The 15,612-nt window shown below is 42.9% G+C and overlaps 1 protein-coding gene across 1 annotated transcript in view; it reads left to right on the top strand.

Annotated features, from left to right (window-relative positions):
- MCF2 (MCF.2 cell line derived transforming sequence) overlaps positions 1-14,944 on the top strand; it is a 91,972-nt gene extending 77,028 nt beyond the window's left edge. Inside the window, exons 23-28 of the mRNA XM_047764265.1 lie at positions 5,061-5,153; positions 6,774-6,852; positions 7,425-7,491; positions 10,474-10,583; positions 12,554-12,666; positions 14,720-14,944. Coding sequence (XP_047620221.1) covers positions 5,061-5,153; positions 6,774-6,852; positions 7,425-7,491; positions 10,474-10,583; positions 12,554-12,666; positions 14,720-14,944 — 687 coding nt within the window. The remainder of the gene's footprint in view (positions 1-5,060; positions 5,154-6,773; positions 6,853-7,424; positions 7,492-10,473; positions 10,584-12,553; positions 12,667-14,719) is intronic.
- Positions 14,945-15,612: the final 668 nt, after the last annotated feature.

Below are 15,612 nucleotides of genomic sequence, written 5' to 3'. Positions count from 1 at the left end.
GTCGGGAGGCCCCCCGGGCAGCCGGCCCTCCGGGCTTTTGATTCGTCCCCGGGGTCAGTGATGTCAGGCCGTTGCTAACGGGGTGTCTGTCCAGCGCTGGGTCTCCGACCTCCCCCCCCTGTCGCCTCTCCCTGCTCCGCTTCTGAACCCACAGCAGCGGCTGTTTAAAACCCTCACTGTTTCCATAACAAATGCCCAACTGTTCCTTTTTCTCACATGATCCTCCATCATGCTCCATCACAAGCGACTAGATATAGTTCCCTGTGCTAAACAGCAGGATCTCAGTGCTTATCCACTCCAAACGCCATAGTTTGCATCTGTTAACAGATTCCGAGTCCGTCCCACTCTCTCCCCCTCCCCTTGGCAACCACAAATTTGGAGAACCAGTCATTTGTGATTCACCTCATACAGGGTTCAGATCTTTTGCTGTCTATATATCTATTCCCAGGGAAGGTACTTTATCTTCATAGACCTGTCAGACTCGAATCCAAGTGGTTCACCTTTTAGTTGTGGAGTGACCTCGTTACTACCTAATGCATTATTTCTGGTTTGATGTCTGGTTTGAAATGTATTGATTTCTGGTTTGATTTTGTTTTTACCTTTAATTTGTCGCAGTGATGGGTGCACCAACAGATTATTTTCTAAAGTACATCAGGGTAAGGATGGACTGCTATGAGGTAATCAGTTCATGGGAGTTCAAACTACAATGGTTACCATGGAAACAGAGGGTCGGATAGATGCAAGAAACATTTCCATGGAAGGTAAACAGGCAGACCTGTTGACTTACTAGATAGAGCAAATAAATAAACAGCCTGATTTTTTTTTCTTTGATTCCCCAGCAATACCTAGTATCCTTAATAAAAGAGATTAGTCAGTGATGCCTGCAAGGATTTAGACCAGGATTACTGGGAAAATGGTGATGCTGCTGACAGAGATCGAAATTAGGCTATTTCTTATAAGCCTCACTATTCTTCCTTGCTCGTGCTTGCCTATTATGACATTCCTGGATTAGGGAGTTCCCTTGTGGAGGAGTTGGTTGAGGATCTGGCGTTTTCACTGCAGCAGCTGAGGTTACTGCTGTGGCGTGGGTTTGATCTGTGCCCAGGAACTGCCACATGTCGTGGGCACGAAAAAAAAAAAAAAAAGATTCCAGATTAAATAATTGCTAGTAGGACTAGTCAGTGAATTACATAGCAGTTTGTGTTACTGGTTTCAAAATCTCCTCTCTCTCCTTCTCTGGCACTTTTCAAGGAACTGTCGCTTTGACTTCATCATATCCAGTTGGAATTTTATGGCCCAACCGCTGTATGCTGATTGTGTGCTGTATTTTAAGTCAACTGCTTCTGTGCAACGGAAAGGCCCTAAAGTCACAGTCAGTTCGAGACATTTGAGTTCTTCAGATTCCTCAGCCCATGCATTTTATTATTGGCATCTATGTCTTGAAGTGTACATACACACAGTGCTCGCTGTTTGCTAGGAGCTGTTCTAAGTGCTTACAGGTATCAGTGTTAACTCATTTAATCCACGTGGCAACTGTATGTGAAGCAGGAACAATTATTAATCCCATTTTGAGGATGGGCAAGCCAAGCCCCAGAGAGCGGAGTCATTCACTCAGGAGCACGGCTAGTAAGTGGAACAGCTCAGATTCCACCCCAGGCAGCAGGCTTCAGAGGCTCTGATGGGAATCACGGCACGTTGCCGGCAGGTCTTGTTCTTTCTCGTTTATTCTTCCACTCCTTCCTTCATTCCTTTTTATCGCCATTCTCCGCACTTAATCTCCTGTCTGCCCCCATAGCAACCATTCTAATTTGATGTACATCCTTCAGTTTGTGTCTTCTTTTTCAATATATACTACTGTTGTATGCACATTTCGTTTTAATTTATATGAATTATATTGCTATAATTCTTATTTTCTTTCATCCTCTTTTTGATCCCAGAAACTATTTTCAGGATACACCTATGTTACTGTTTTATGCCCAATCTGTTTGGCTTCTAACTTCTTCATAGCACTTCAGCCTAGCTATCTATGGTTTGTTGTTGTTGTTGTTGTTGTTGTTAGTGAATCAAGATCAAATTTTTTTTTTTTTTGGTCTTTTTGCTATTTCTTGGTCTTGGGCCGCTCCCGCGGCATATGGAGATTCCCAGGCTAGGGGTCCAATCGGAGCTGTAGCCACTGGCCTACGCCAGAGCCACAGCAACGCGGGATCCGAGCCGCGTCTGCAACCTACACCACAGCTCACAGCAACGCCGGATCGTTAACCCACTGAGCAAGGGCAGGGATCGAACCCGCAACCTCATGGTTCCTAGTCGGATTCGTTAACCACTGCGCCACGACGGGAACTCCAAGATCAATTTTTTAAATAATACTGACCCAAGAAGTAACTATTATGAATCCCAGGTACATGAATAAAAATCTTAAGCTAGACTGTTATTGGCCATAATCCCAGAGTTCTTGTCCCACTGGGGTGACTTTTAACAAGATGGGTCACGTGGTCACACTGCCCTGATGATGGTAAATTAGGTTAAAAGTTGGGCCCTGAGCACTTGACACGGCAATGTATCTTCAGATAAAATGCTTTATACTAAAATATATTCATAGCTCCCAGAAATCGTCATTGAAAATATGAAGGATAAGAAAGAGAACACAGGGTCTAACTGTAGAATCAACCTTTTCTTTTATTATATATATTGTCTATTATATAATATACCATATAATTATACTCATGTAGTTAGACCTTTTTTTTTTTTTTTTTTTGGCCACACCTGAGGCATGTGGAAGTTCCTGGGCCAGGGATCAAACCCGCACCACAGCAGCAACCCAAGCCGCTGCCGTGACAACATCAGATCCTTAATCCGCTGAGCTGTAGGAGAACTCTTCATATAGTTAGACCTTTCATTCTGCCTCTAGATTCGAAAACTGAGTAAGTTTTCACAGTATAGTTTCATTTAATAAGTGGAGTAAAAACTTTGCAATAAAACCTTTATGTTTTGTTATTTGAGAAAACATCTACAATCCATGAATTACGAATGGATCGTATTACAGTGGATCATTTGTAGTGGATTGTTTAGAACCGAGAACAACATTGTCTGGTAGATATAATGGTTAGATTTCTAGAGTAACCGAAAAAAAGCTCATTTAATCTATAACGCTGTACCATATGCATACAATGAAAAAATGGCAAAGCTGTTGCTATTCAAGTAAGTGAACGTTGAGAAGGCAAACTCATACTTTCAAACACTCATTTTTTAGGAAGTTCCCATTGTGGCATAGCAGAAAGGAATCTGACTAGTATCTATGAGGATGCAGGTTCGATTCCTGGCCTCGCTCAATGTGTTGGCGATTCAGCGTTGCTGTGAGCTATGTGTAGGTTGCAGATGCAGCTGTAGCTTCTATTCGACCCCTAGCCTGGGAACCTCCATGTGCCACATGTGCAGCCCTAAAAAGCAAAACAAAACAAACACCTCATTTTTAACATCTAAGCCTTCATTGCATGCTATTTAATCCTTATATCAACTCTATGAAATAGGCAGGTTCTCTTCCCATCTTATAGTTGAGGAAACTGAAATTCAAAAAGGTGAAGCAACTTGCCCCGAGACACATAGCTAGCATGTGGACTTTCCAGCTTATCATGCTGTTAAGATAAAACCATGTATTGAAACAAAATCAATTTCAGTAGACATTCAATATGAGATTATTATTTTGTCTTTTTGTTTTTTTGCTATTTCTTTGGGCTGCTCCCGCGGCATATGGAGGTTCCCAGGCTAGGGGTCGAATTGGAGCCGTGGCCACCAGACTACGCCAGAGCCAGAGCAACACGGGATCCGAGCCGCGTCTGCAACCTACACCACAGCTCACGGCAACGGCAACGCCGGATCCTTAACCCACTGAGCAAGAGCAGGGACCGAACCCGCAACCTCATGGTTCCTCGTTGGATTCGTTAACCACTCTGCCACGACGGGAACTCCAAATATGATATTATTATTATCTCCTTTAAATCCTGATGTTTGAGCAAAAGTGGGTTAGTTAGAGTGGTTGGGTAGGAATATAAAGATATTTTTGGACATTCTGAAAGTAACTTCTGAGTACATTCCAGGTAGCTGTCGCAGGCTCTTTGATTAATGTCACATTTCATTGCTAAGTACAATCCCTTTTCCTTGATATGGGGATCTCACTAGCACTACTTTTAATGCTTCTCAGCTCTAATTAGGGTCATTTGGGAGGCATGTAAATGGAACAGAGAGTGAGATATTCCTTTAGATAATTAGGCAAGGATTGAAAGAAGAAAAGACAAGGCAGAAGGAGATGAAAAGAAGTTGTGTGTGCAAGGGAGTAAAATTGCTCAAAATGGAATTAACCAAGCTCTTAACCGCATAGGAGAAAAGAAAATGGAAGAGTTTGTGCTTTGCACAATCATAAGGAGGAGAAGAAACACTACGGTAAGAAAGGGATAGTGCATATAAAAGTTTCACTGGCTGCAAGGAGACAGCACTCTCCCGTGACAGATGATTTGTTTTATAGAGAGGCCGGGAGGTTGGTGGAAATAGAGGGGATTTTTTTCTGTACCTCTTGGTTCTCCCCTGACCTGTAAATTAGATGTCTATAGCTTAGAGGGCTTCTGTAGACATAGGTAATAATTTGTGAGATTAATTTACGAGGCATATGTTTGTTAAAAATCGTCATTTCATTTAATTGTGGGTGACCTTTATCACTGATGTTTAATTTTACTTTTGTGTGTGACAGAATACTTTGTTTTGATTGTGTACGGCTAATTGATCACAGAATTCAGTCTTGGGTGAACTCCTTGGATGTTCAGATTTATAACATTTGTTTCAATCACTGGAATGGAGCCTGTAGTCTGTACTATAAGTGCATAGTTCAGGGACACGGGTAAATCCGAAGGTCTTTGATAGTATGTTTCATTTCATATTCTTTGACTGCAAAATGTATATTTTGCACAAGTGAGAATTTCTGTTTCATTTAGGTTATGAGGGGGGTAGATTTAATGTAAGTTCCTGTCCAGAATGCCGTGCTCATGCAGCTGCCGACTTCTGTGTTGTAGATGGACGAAGTTGGAATCACGGAGTATGTGAAAGGCGATAACCGCAAGTTTGAAATCTGGTATGCCGGCAAGGAAGAAGTTTATATTGTCCAGGTTGGTCAATTAAGAATTATTCTAGAAGCCATAACCTGCCTTAGGATACACAAGTCAGAATTTGCAAACAAAAGTAATTTTGGTTACATTACCAAAGTTCTTAGAGCTCTCTGGATTATTATTCTTTGGGAAGCAGTTGACCAATTTTTCAATTAGCAAGTCTTCTTTTTCTTAAAGTATAGTTGTTGTATGATATTATATAAGTTATAGGTATACAGTACAGTGATTCATAACTTTTAAAGGTTTCTGCTCCATTTATAATTAGGAAATATTGCCTATATTCCCTTTGCTGTACAATACCTCCTTGTAGCTAAATTTATACACAGTAGTTTGTACCTCTTAATCCCCTATCCCCATATTGCCCCCCCTTCTCTCTCCCCACTGGTAACCACTGCTTTGTTTGCTGTATGTGTGAGTCTGCTTTTTTTTTGTTATATTCCTTAATTGGTTGTATTTTTTAGATTCCACATACACAAATACAAGTGATATCATACAGTATTTGTCTTTTTCTCTCTGACTTAGTATGAGAATCTCTCGTTTTCATGTTGCTGCAAGTGGCATTATTTCATTCTTTTTTATGGCTGAGTAGTATTTCATTGTGTGTATATATATATATATATATACACACACCACACCTTCTTTATCCATTCATCTGTTGATGGACACTACGGTTGCTTCCATGTCGTGGCAAAAGTTTTCTCTAACTTGAGATATGTCTGTGGTGCTTTCTATGGCTTTACATCCTCGCCGCTATGCCCGGAGACTTATCAACATGAGCCGATAGCCAAGAGCTTGGCGGGTGCTTCTCTGTCTCCATCACGTTTCTAGAGTTACAGATTTATAACAGTTCCGAGTTCCTCTTGTGCTCAGCATTCAGAGAGGACCTGATTGTAAGACAAGGGCGATGTGATGACTCAGGCCGGATCATTTTTCTAAAGAATGTGGTTAAAGCCATGGCCAGATGTGCCGCTGTAAGGTTCAGCCAGTTTCAGGGAAGAGGAGAGGAGTTAGAACATTTCAAGAGGATGTTGTCATTTCTGAAAGTCTCAATATCATGACTCGTGACGGGAATGTGCTGTTACCTGGTGAAAGTGCTTGGTGTTTCTTCTTTGTTCTAATTCTGTATCGAGTGATTACAATTCATAAAAATATGTCTTCTTGGCTTGATAAGACTTCCTGCTCTCTGTTAACAAACTTACCCTGTAAGTAATGGGAGGATATTTAAAGAAGCTTTCATCCTGTTTCAAAGATAAGTCTGCAATAGAGTATCTTTGCAGAAACAGTAGAACTTGTTTTATTTTACTAAAAGTAAACATAAAAAACATTTATATATTTAAAAGGCCCCCCCCACGGAGAAAAAAATAAGTGAGATTTACATTTCACATTTCTCTGAGTGCCATTATTGAAGGGCCATTTCAAAATGGTTTGGGCTGTTATTTCATCCAGTCTGATAGCTACTTATTTGCTCCTTAGAGGTTTTAAGTATCAAAATGTTAAGAGTTGGAGTATGGTGGCTCAGGATGTAGCGTGCTTGATATACTTCATGACGTTTGTTGTATTATAAAGCATCCTTTCAAAAAAGAAACATGTCCTTTCCTCCCCTGCTCTTTAAATCTTCAGGCTTCAAACATAGACGTGAAGATGACATGGTTAAAAGAAATCAGAAGTATTTTGTTGAAGCAACAGGAACTTATGACCGGTAAATCAAGCATGTGTTCTTGAGAACAAGAAGGGTGGTAACAGCTCAGTGCCTCTGGTTTTGTGATCATTTTTACAGGGAACGGGGCTGATATTTCTTTTATTCTATGCATAATGAAAAGGTCTGTTAAACTAATGAGTAGGCGATCTAGAGGCCAGGGGGCTGTTTAAACGATTTCGGAGACTGAACTTTGCAGTGGAAGGTGAGGTCTCATGCCTGAGGAGCAGCCGTCAAGTGAGAGAGCAGTCGGCATGTGTTCATTCTCAGTCCTTCCCATGAGGCTGCTCTGCTTAGCACCTCAGTGTGCAATGCTTGGTGATGTTGGCGTGGGGGGTGGTTCTAGTTACAAACCGGAGTTTCTTGCATAAAACGTTACGTGGTTTAAGCTTTTTCCAACCTTCCAAATTCAGACTGGCCTTCCCTCTGGCTATTCCAAGTCTGAGAAGGTGAACTCAAATGGAAAGGGGTCGGGGGTGGGGGGGGGTGTGGCCATGTGAGTATCACTGGTCCTCCAGGAAGGAGGAAGGGTGGCTTTTAAATGATGCTTATATAAGCTCTGTTTGATGTCACAGTTCAGAAGCGAGAACAATATAATCAGTTAACAGAACAGAATCATCTTTCTTCTCAGCGCAGTGATGAGTAAGTGATTATTCTTTTTTTTTAGTAAGTGATTATTCTTGAAGAAATATCACTCCTACAATCTTCTGTTTTCAGTATGTAACAAGAAACAATGTAATTAAACCATCCGACAAAAATTACCCACCCTTTTAGAAAAAAACTCATCAAATTCTATAAACACATCATTTTCGAAGTTCCGTGCTTGTATTTGGAGACTAATCATTCTTAATAGTTATCCCATTGTTCCTCTGATGTTAAAAATAATGCAGTAGTGGAGTTCCCATCGTGGTGCAGTGGAAACGAATCCCGCTAAGAACCATGAGGTTGCGGGTTCGATCCCTGGCCTCGCTCAGTGGGTTAAGGATCTGGCGTGGCTGTGAGCTGTGGTGTAGGTCACAGACGTGGCTTGGATCTGGTGTTGCTATGGCTGTGGCCTAGGCTGGCAGCTGTAGGTCTGATTTGACCCCTAGCTTGGGAATCTCCATATGCCTTGGATGCAGCCAAAAAAAAAAAAAAAACCTCTCAATAATTTAAGTATGAAAGGAACCTGAACATAATAAAGGCAAATAAATAAATAAATAATACCATAGTTTGTGCTTTTTTAAGGGCCAGGCCCATGGTATATGAAAGTTCCCAGGCTAGGGGTCAAATCAGAGTTGCGGCTGCTGGCCTACACCACAGCCACAGCAAGGTGGGATCCAAGCCACACCTGCAAACTATACCACAGCTCACGGCAATGCCAGCTCCTTAACCTACTGAACAAGGTCAGGGATCGAAGCTGCATCCTTGTGGATACTAGTCAGGTTCTTAACCTGCTGAGCCACAATGGGAAACTCCGTTTCTGCTAATTTTTTTTTAGGGCCACACCCGCAGCATATGGAGGTTTCCAGGTGAGGGTTTGAATCAGAGCTGTAGCTGCTGACCTACACCACAGCCACAGCCACAGCAACATCAGATCTGAGCCGCGTCTGCCGCCTGCACCACAGCTCATGGCAACGCTGGATCCTTAACCCACTGAGCGAGGCCGGGGATCGAACACGTGATCTCTTGGCTCCCAGTCCGATTTGTTTCCACTGGACCATGATTCCCGTTTGGAACTTCGACGGGAACTATATCCCATTATAGCCGGTTTACAGTGTTCTGTCAATTTTCTACTGTACGTTTGTGCTAATTTTTAAACACAATTATAAATGCTTTGTTCTCAGCATATCCTTGTGCAGGGGGAGCTGCATGTAGGCTAATAGCCAGAGTGGCTACACTCATGGCTTTCTCGTCAAAGTATCTTTGGTCACCTTCAATCTGATTGGAGAGAGTTGATAAAGACTGGCAGCCGATACTGGCCCACAGCTTTGTGGTATCTTGACGGAGACTACGCACCGGTGACATGGCCTCTCTGTGTAGTTAGAGAGGAGATGTGGCTCCTGGGGGGAGGAGGGGACTGTTCCTGGCCACAACCACAAAGGCTGAATGACAGCAGTGCTGCCGGTTTAGAGATCTGTATTCTGCCTCTAGGAATCCTAAAATGTGGAGTTTGTGTAGAGCATTTTGTTTGGTTGTTTCTGTTGTTGTTTTTCCTTTTTAGGGCCGCTCCCGTGGTGTATGTAAGTTCCCAGGCTAGGGGTCGAATCAGATCTGCAGCTGCCGGCCTACACCACAGCCAAGCAACACCAGATCTAAGCCACATCTGTGATCTACACCACAGCTCATGGTAATGCTTGATCCTTAACGCACTGAGCAAGGCCAGGGATCCAACCCACATCCTCATGGATCCTAGTTGGGTTCTTAACCCACTGAGCCACAATGGGAACTCCAGCATAGAACATTTGCATCTTTGCAGAGAGAATCCCCACACCGAGTCAAAGCCTGGGCACAGAAATTCACCATGTAGCATCTGCGTGATGCAAGGATCGTGGAAGGACTTATTCAAAATACTTTTTCGCTTTGTTGCTCATCATCTTTCAATCACAGCTAAGATCAGGTGCAAAGTATGTTGATTCATCTGAGGCTTTAGGAGAACCATTTTAAAACCACAGTGGAAGTCTATTTTCCAGGGTTCACAATACTCAGTATTTTATCGTATATTCTAGAAGCACAGTCTTTAGATTTCATGCAGTAACCGACTTTACAGTAGCTGATACAACTCAACAGGATTAATCAAATTAAGATTTTGTCATCATTTATTAAAGTTTAAAGTTCATAGAATAAAAGTTTCCTGGAGGCTCAGCTGGTTAAGGATCTGGTGTTGTAACTGCTGTGGCTCTGGTTACTGCTGTGGCACGGGTTTGATCCCTGGCTTCGGAACTTCTGCATGCTGTCAGCACAGCCACAAAACAATAACATTCATAGAACAATAGGGATTTTTTTGGTTGTTTATGTTTTTTCCAATGTATTGAGTTATAATTGACAATTCAAATTGTGTACATTTAAAGAGTACAATTTGATGATTTGATATACATATATACTGTGAAATAATCACCATAATCAAGCTAATTAACATATCCCTCATCTCACATGCTTGTCCTTTTTTGTGTCTGCGGGGAGAACATTTAGGATTTACATCCTAGCACATTTTGAGTATATAATACAATATGCAACAGGGATTTTATTTGGTTTTATTTTTTGGCCACAGTGTGCAGCAGCTTGATGTGAGATCTCAGTTCCCAGACCAGGGATTGAATGTAGGCCTCAGTGGTGAAAGTGCTGAATCCTAACCACTAGACCACCAGGGAACTCCCGTAACAGGGATTTTAAACAATCAGCCTGCTCTGGGTCCAGAAGGGAATCTTTTTTTCCATGCTGGCTTAGATCCTAAGACTTAAGCTTCTGTATGTTATGAACTATTATTACACAGACTTAAATAAGGGGAGAAATTGGCTCTGTTTGAATGGATTCTCAGACTGGGTTCTTAACACATGGTACCAGTGGAAGAAATACCATTTGTAATTTCTTATTACCCTCAGACTGTACAAGAGCTGACTGGTTTTTACATATTTACTCTTTCAGAAGGCACCAGGGAGCTTTTATGGGCGCTGAGGAAGCTGACTTGGAACATACCAGGGCCATGGTGGAGGTTGGTGAGGCCATTGCATCCGTTCGGGCAGAAGCAAATACAGGTATGTGTGATGAAGGTAAGACTCATGGCTTGCAGATTTTCTCCCATTGTTGATTTAGGAAATTCACCCATCCGTTCACTGCATATGAAGAAAACAAAGTCAACTCATTTTTAGAAGGCTCTCCCTGTCTTGGTATATGCCAGATACTCTGGTGGGCACTGCAGAGCAGAGGTCGCCAAAGTGTGGTCCGTGGACCAGTAGCACTGGCATCACCTGGGAGCTTGTCAGGAAGGCAAACACTCTGGCTCCCGCCCGGACCTTCTCAGCCAGAAACTCTGGGAGTGAGACTCAGCCAGCTGTGATGTAACGAGTTCTCCAGGTGATTCTTTCTGGGACCTGCTCAAGTGTGGGAGCCCCTCCTACACAGGCTACAGAGGTGAATAAAACATATGTACTGCTTCAGGCAGTGCACACTTTACTCACCATAAGTTTAATGAATAGAGAAGAATCGTTTACAGCTGGAATACTGCATTTTCTTTTGCAAAGTGGGTCATTTAACGTGATTTGCAAAGTGGGTCATTTAACGTGATTCCAGGAGTTTCCTGGTGGCTCAGTGGGTTGGGGATCTGGTGTTGACACTTCTGTGGCTCACATCTCTGCTGTGGTGAGGGTTTGATACCTGGCCATGGAACTTTCACATGCTGTGGGTGTGGCCAAAAAAAAATGTAAAGCGAGGGAGTGGGATGGACGGGAAGTTTCGGATTAGTAGTTGCAAACTATGACATTTAGAATGGATGAGCAGTGAGGTGCTACTGTACAGCACAGGGAACTCTATCCAGTCTCTTGGGATAGACCACCATGGAAGAAAATACAAGAAAGTCAATAGATACATGTGACTGGGTCACTTTGCTGTACAGCAGAAATTGGCATGACATTGTAAATCAACTAGAATACATTTTTTTTAAATGTAAAGTGATTTCAGACAGTTTGTTTCATTCAACGAACGTAATAGCCTGTGTGCCAAGAACTGTGCCATACTCTGGGCATAGAGGCTGGTTGAGATACGCTCAGCTGTCATCTCCCTGAAGCTGATTCAATAAACAGTGAAAATTAAATGCAGTAGTGTGATAACAGGGGAGTAGAGGTGTTTGCGAAGCACTCGGGAGAGTCACCTCCACAGCTCTGAGATCAGCATCATCGACTTCCCTGAAGAAGTGCCTAATGGAGTGCCTGAATCTCGCTGCTTAAATATGATGCTCCTTAATCTGGAAGATTCCTCCGCTAGCTGAGGAGAAGCAGGGAGCAACCTTGCTCACCTCGTTTATCCATTTCCAGGTCGCTTCCCTCAGGTCATCTATACCGTGGCCCCCTGAGCAGTCAGGAGAGAGCTTCGTACCTCTGTCTTCATTTGACAGATGAGGAAACCAAGTCAGAGCAAGTTGACCCGAGTTTTCCAAGGTTACATGAATAGTTAGTGTGGCCAAGAAGAAATTCCGCTGCTTCCTGCCAACATTAGTTTGGGTGCTCCAGATGAGTGCCATGTATTTTATTAATTAAGCACCTCTTACGGGTAGGCTCCTATGAGCCAATGTATAACCCGTGGTCTCTGCCTAATAAAAGAGATAAGACAAATCCAGGCGGCTAATATCACCAGATAGAATGTTGTAAGTGCTGTTTGGAGTTGGACCCGTAAACTTGCCGTAGAAGGGATGTTGGGAGGAGATGCTTTTCTCCGAGAGGGAGTAGATATTGTCTGGAATATTATTTAACATGTTGCTATCTGGAATAGCTCCCACCAACCCCAACATGAAGCCATCCTTAAAAGTAAAGGAAGTGTCGGATACTCTAAGCCCTTTCTGAAGTATCCGAAATTTGAAACTAGCACAACCTAGTTGGAAATTTTGTCGTAAAGATGCTCTTCCTGGACCACGGAAAGCTGTAGCCTTGTTGATTGCAGTTCGTTTTACTTGGTTCCTTGAGGGGGACCGGTGCTATTAAGGAGCTGCCTCCCCTCCATGTTTTCCTTGCAGTTTGGACCGAGATGTCTTCACCTGCAGATATCTCTGAGGAGCCTGAGGAATGGTCAAGTCACTATTTCTACCCTTCTTACGATGACAATGAGGAAGAGGAGAGGCCTCTAATGGTTAGTAATGACATTAAGCTAAACAAATAAAATGTCTTCAAGCGGTTTTCTTGACGAAATAGGTGAGGCACGGCGGGGCAATCTTTTGTCAGTATCCTTAAGGTCATCAGATGTGTTCGGTGGCCAGCAGATCTAAAACGTGTCTTACTATGAACATTCAGAAAGCACTGCCCTCTGTAAGTAGAAATTGTTTGAGCTGTGTGTGGAGCTCCCACTGAATTGGCTGAGATGGTCAGGTATGCCACATCTCTCTCTAGAGGCCAGTTTTCTCCTTCATTGAGCTTAACCATTCTTTTTTTTTTTTTTTTTTTGATCTAGGCATGTGACATAAGATCTGAGCACAAAGGAGGGCCAGATAGACTTGGAAATCAGTTTAGATTCCAGATTAGAAAATATACAAAGTAGACATTACACATGGAAAACGATTTGGGGCTTCCCGTCGTGGCACACTGGGTTAAGCATCTGAATCTGACTGCAGTGGCTTGGGTCGCTGCCAAGGCGCAGGTTCAATCCCTGGCCCGGTGCAGTGCCTTCGTCAAAGCTGTGGCTTGCATTCAATCCCTGGCCCGGGAACTTCCATATGCTGCAGGTGTGGCCATAAAAATAAGTACATGAATGAAAATATTTAATAACATCTGGGAGTTATATTTTAGCAGGCTGGCAAAAAACAAAAACAAAAACAAAAAAACATGCTAATGCTATAGATCTCAGCATACTAGAGCAAGGGGGCACCCCTTAAAAGTAAAGGTGGTTTTAGGGTGAAAGTGTTTTATAGAAGAACTAGTTTGCAGTCTTGTTAGGGTCCTAGTGGATTATTACAGGGGAGTTAGGACTGTTTTGGAGAAATCTCCAGTTTTCTAAAGCCACCGGCATGGAGGGTGGGAATGATGCTTTGAAATGCACTGCTCCTTGGTGTCCTTCAGAGGAAAAAATTCAGTTTGGCTGTTCTAATGTCCTGGTCAGGGAGTAATGGCATGGATGATCCCAGAGCAATGGACCATCAAGGCTCTAATGCTCTTTTTTTTTTTTTTTTGTCTTTTTGCCTTTTTGAGGGCCGCTCCCATGGCATATGGAGATTGCCAGGCTAGGGGTCTCATCGGAGCCGTTAGCCACCGGCCTACGCCAAAGCCACAGCAACACGGGATCTGAGCCGCGTCTGCAACCTACATCCCAGCTCACGGCAACGACGGATCGTTAACCCACTGAGCAAGGCCAGGGATCGAACCTGCAACCTCATGGTTCCTAGTCGGATTCGTTAACCACTGCGCCACAACGGGAACTCCAAGGCTCTAATGCTGTCTATTAAAAAAAGTAACAGTGTTCTTTCCACTAATAGAGGCCGTAACTCATATTCATCTGGTAATTTACAGTTGACACAAAGATTTTGCATTTAATATTCATAATCCTAGCGAGAGAGAGAGCACGCTTTGTTACCTCCAGTTAACAGACGAGGAGACTGAGGCTCAGAGCTGGTAAGAGATTTGTCCAGAGTTAGTTGTCTAGACCAGCAGTGCTCAAACTTTTTAATGAAGATACATTTTGAAAACAAAACAAGCAAACAAAAAATTTAGTGAGAAGAGTGGCATTTGAAATATCTTTGCAAATCTCTTTGACATCCGGCTTTAGAAAAGACCGCCGGATTCCCATCTCTGCGTTTGCATTCAATCTGTTGTGCTGGCACACCTTAAGCGGTCTCTTGGAAACTCCTCTGTGGCCTTGTGTGAAGATGAGAGTGAAAAAGGCAAATAATGTAGGTGTGACCCCTGCAGATCCTGGCACTCCCAAAGCTCCGTGTCCCAAACTTGGAGCATCACTGATTTAGACTGCTAATAAAACAAGACCTTCCATTTCCTTAAGTAACGTTATCTGAGGATGGGAGGGGTCGTGTAAGGGATGCTCTGAGACGGGGTTGTTGAGAACTAAGTCTTCCAAGTAGGTTTTTTTCCAGCTATGGCGTCACAAGATAAAGCAAACAACGCCACCTCGATTGATGTTTTAATCTTGGGGGTGAGAATGTAGACAAACCTATTTCCGTCTCCTCTCTTCTCCCCAGAATTCCCCGAGTTGTGCTCCTAAGGAAAACATCCAAAGGGCAGCCCGAGGCATTCCACACATATCCCCAATAAAAGAGCCCCCCAACCCCAAAGCAAAACAGGTTGGAGTGACCTGCTCTTTGGGCCTCACCTCAAGTCAAAGCCAAGAAATGATGGGTGCCGCTTCCCTCGCGGAGGCCCGCATCACAGGGGGCTGTCCTATTTTAATGAAGCTGCTGTGTTAAATGCCTGCTCCGGGGCCCATTTGATAAAAATACTGCTCAGAGGATGTCCAAGCCCAGTGATGTCGATAATGTTTACGGGTTAATTCCTTTGGACGTGCAAAGAATCGGCACCACATAATTCTTTCTTTCCTTTTATTTTAAAAGACGTTTTAAGTGTGGTACCCCTCTTTTTCAAAATCCTCCATTCAATGCGTAAGATACCGTGCTGGAAAAATCCTCACCGCAGAATACATTTGGACTTGAAGGTTGTTATTTCTTCTCTGTCTGCGTTGTAACCAAATGCAATCAGTGCACTTTGGTTTATTTGGCTTATTAATGAATCAAGTTAAAATTATAACTGCAAAAAGATTAAGGCCAAGTAAAGCACAACGTGATGGTTTAATATGCTTTTTTTTGGACTAAGAGCTTTTCTGCCCATTATTTTTACCTGTGCAAAATGTTACAAAGTCCAGAAATCCTTTGGGTGGGTGGGGGGAGGCATTAGTAAATCTTTGTTCAGGGCCATTGCCTTTTTTATGTGCCGAGATGATTTTTTTATGAGAGTAGTTTACAAAATAACAGTGTTGAAAGTTTATTTTCATGCTTGGTTTTCTTCTGGATTTCTGCTTGTTATTCATGTAACTTAAATGACGTGTGCTCTGTTATTTTTGGTATAGTTCCTGCTGTCA

This window comes from Phacochoerus africanus, chromosome X (genome assembly GCF_016906955.1).
Source record: "Phacochoerus africanus isolate WHEZ1 chromosome X, ROS_Pafr_v1, whole genome shotgun sequence".
Taxonomy (NCBI): Eukaryota; Metazoa; Chordata; class Mammalia; order Artiodactyla; family Suidae; genus Phacochoerus; species Phacochoerus africanus.
Note: the sequence above shows the minus strand (reverse complement) of the source record. Positions and strands in the feature narration are given on the sequence as shown.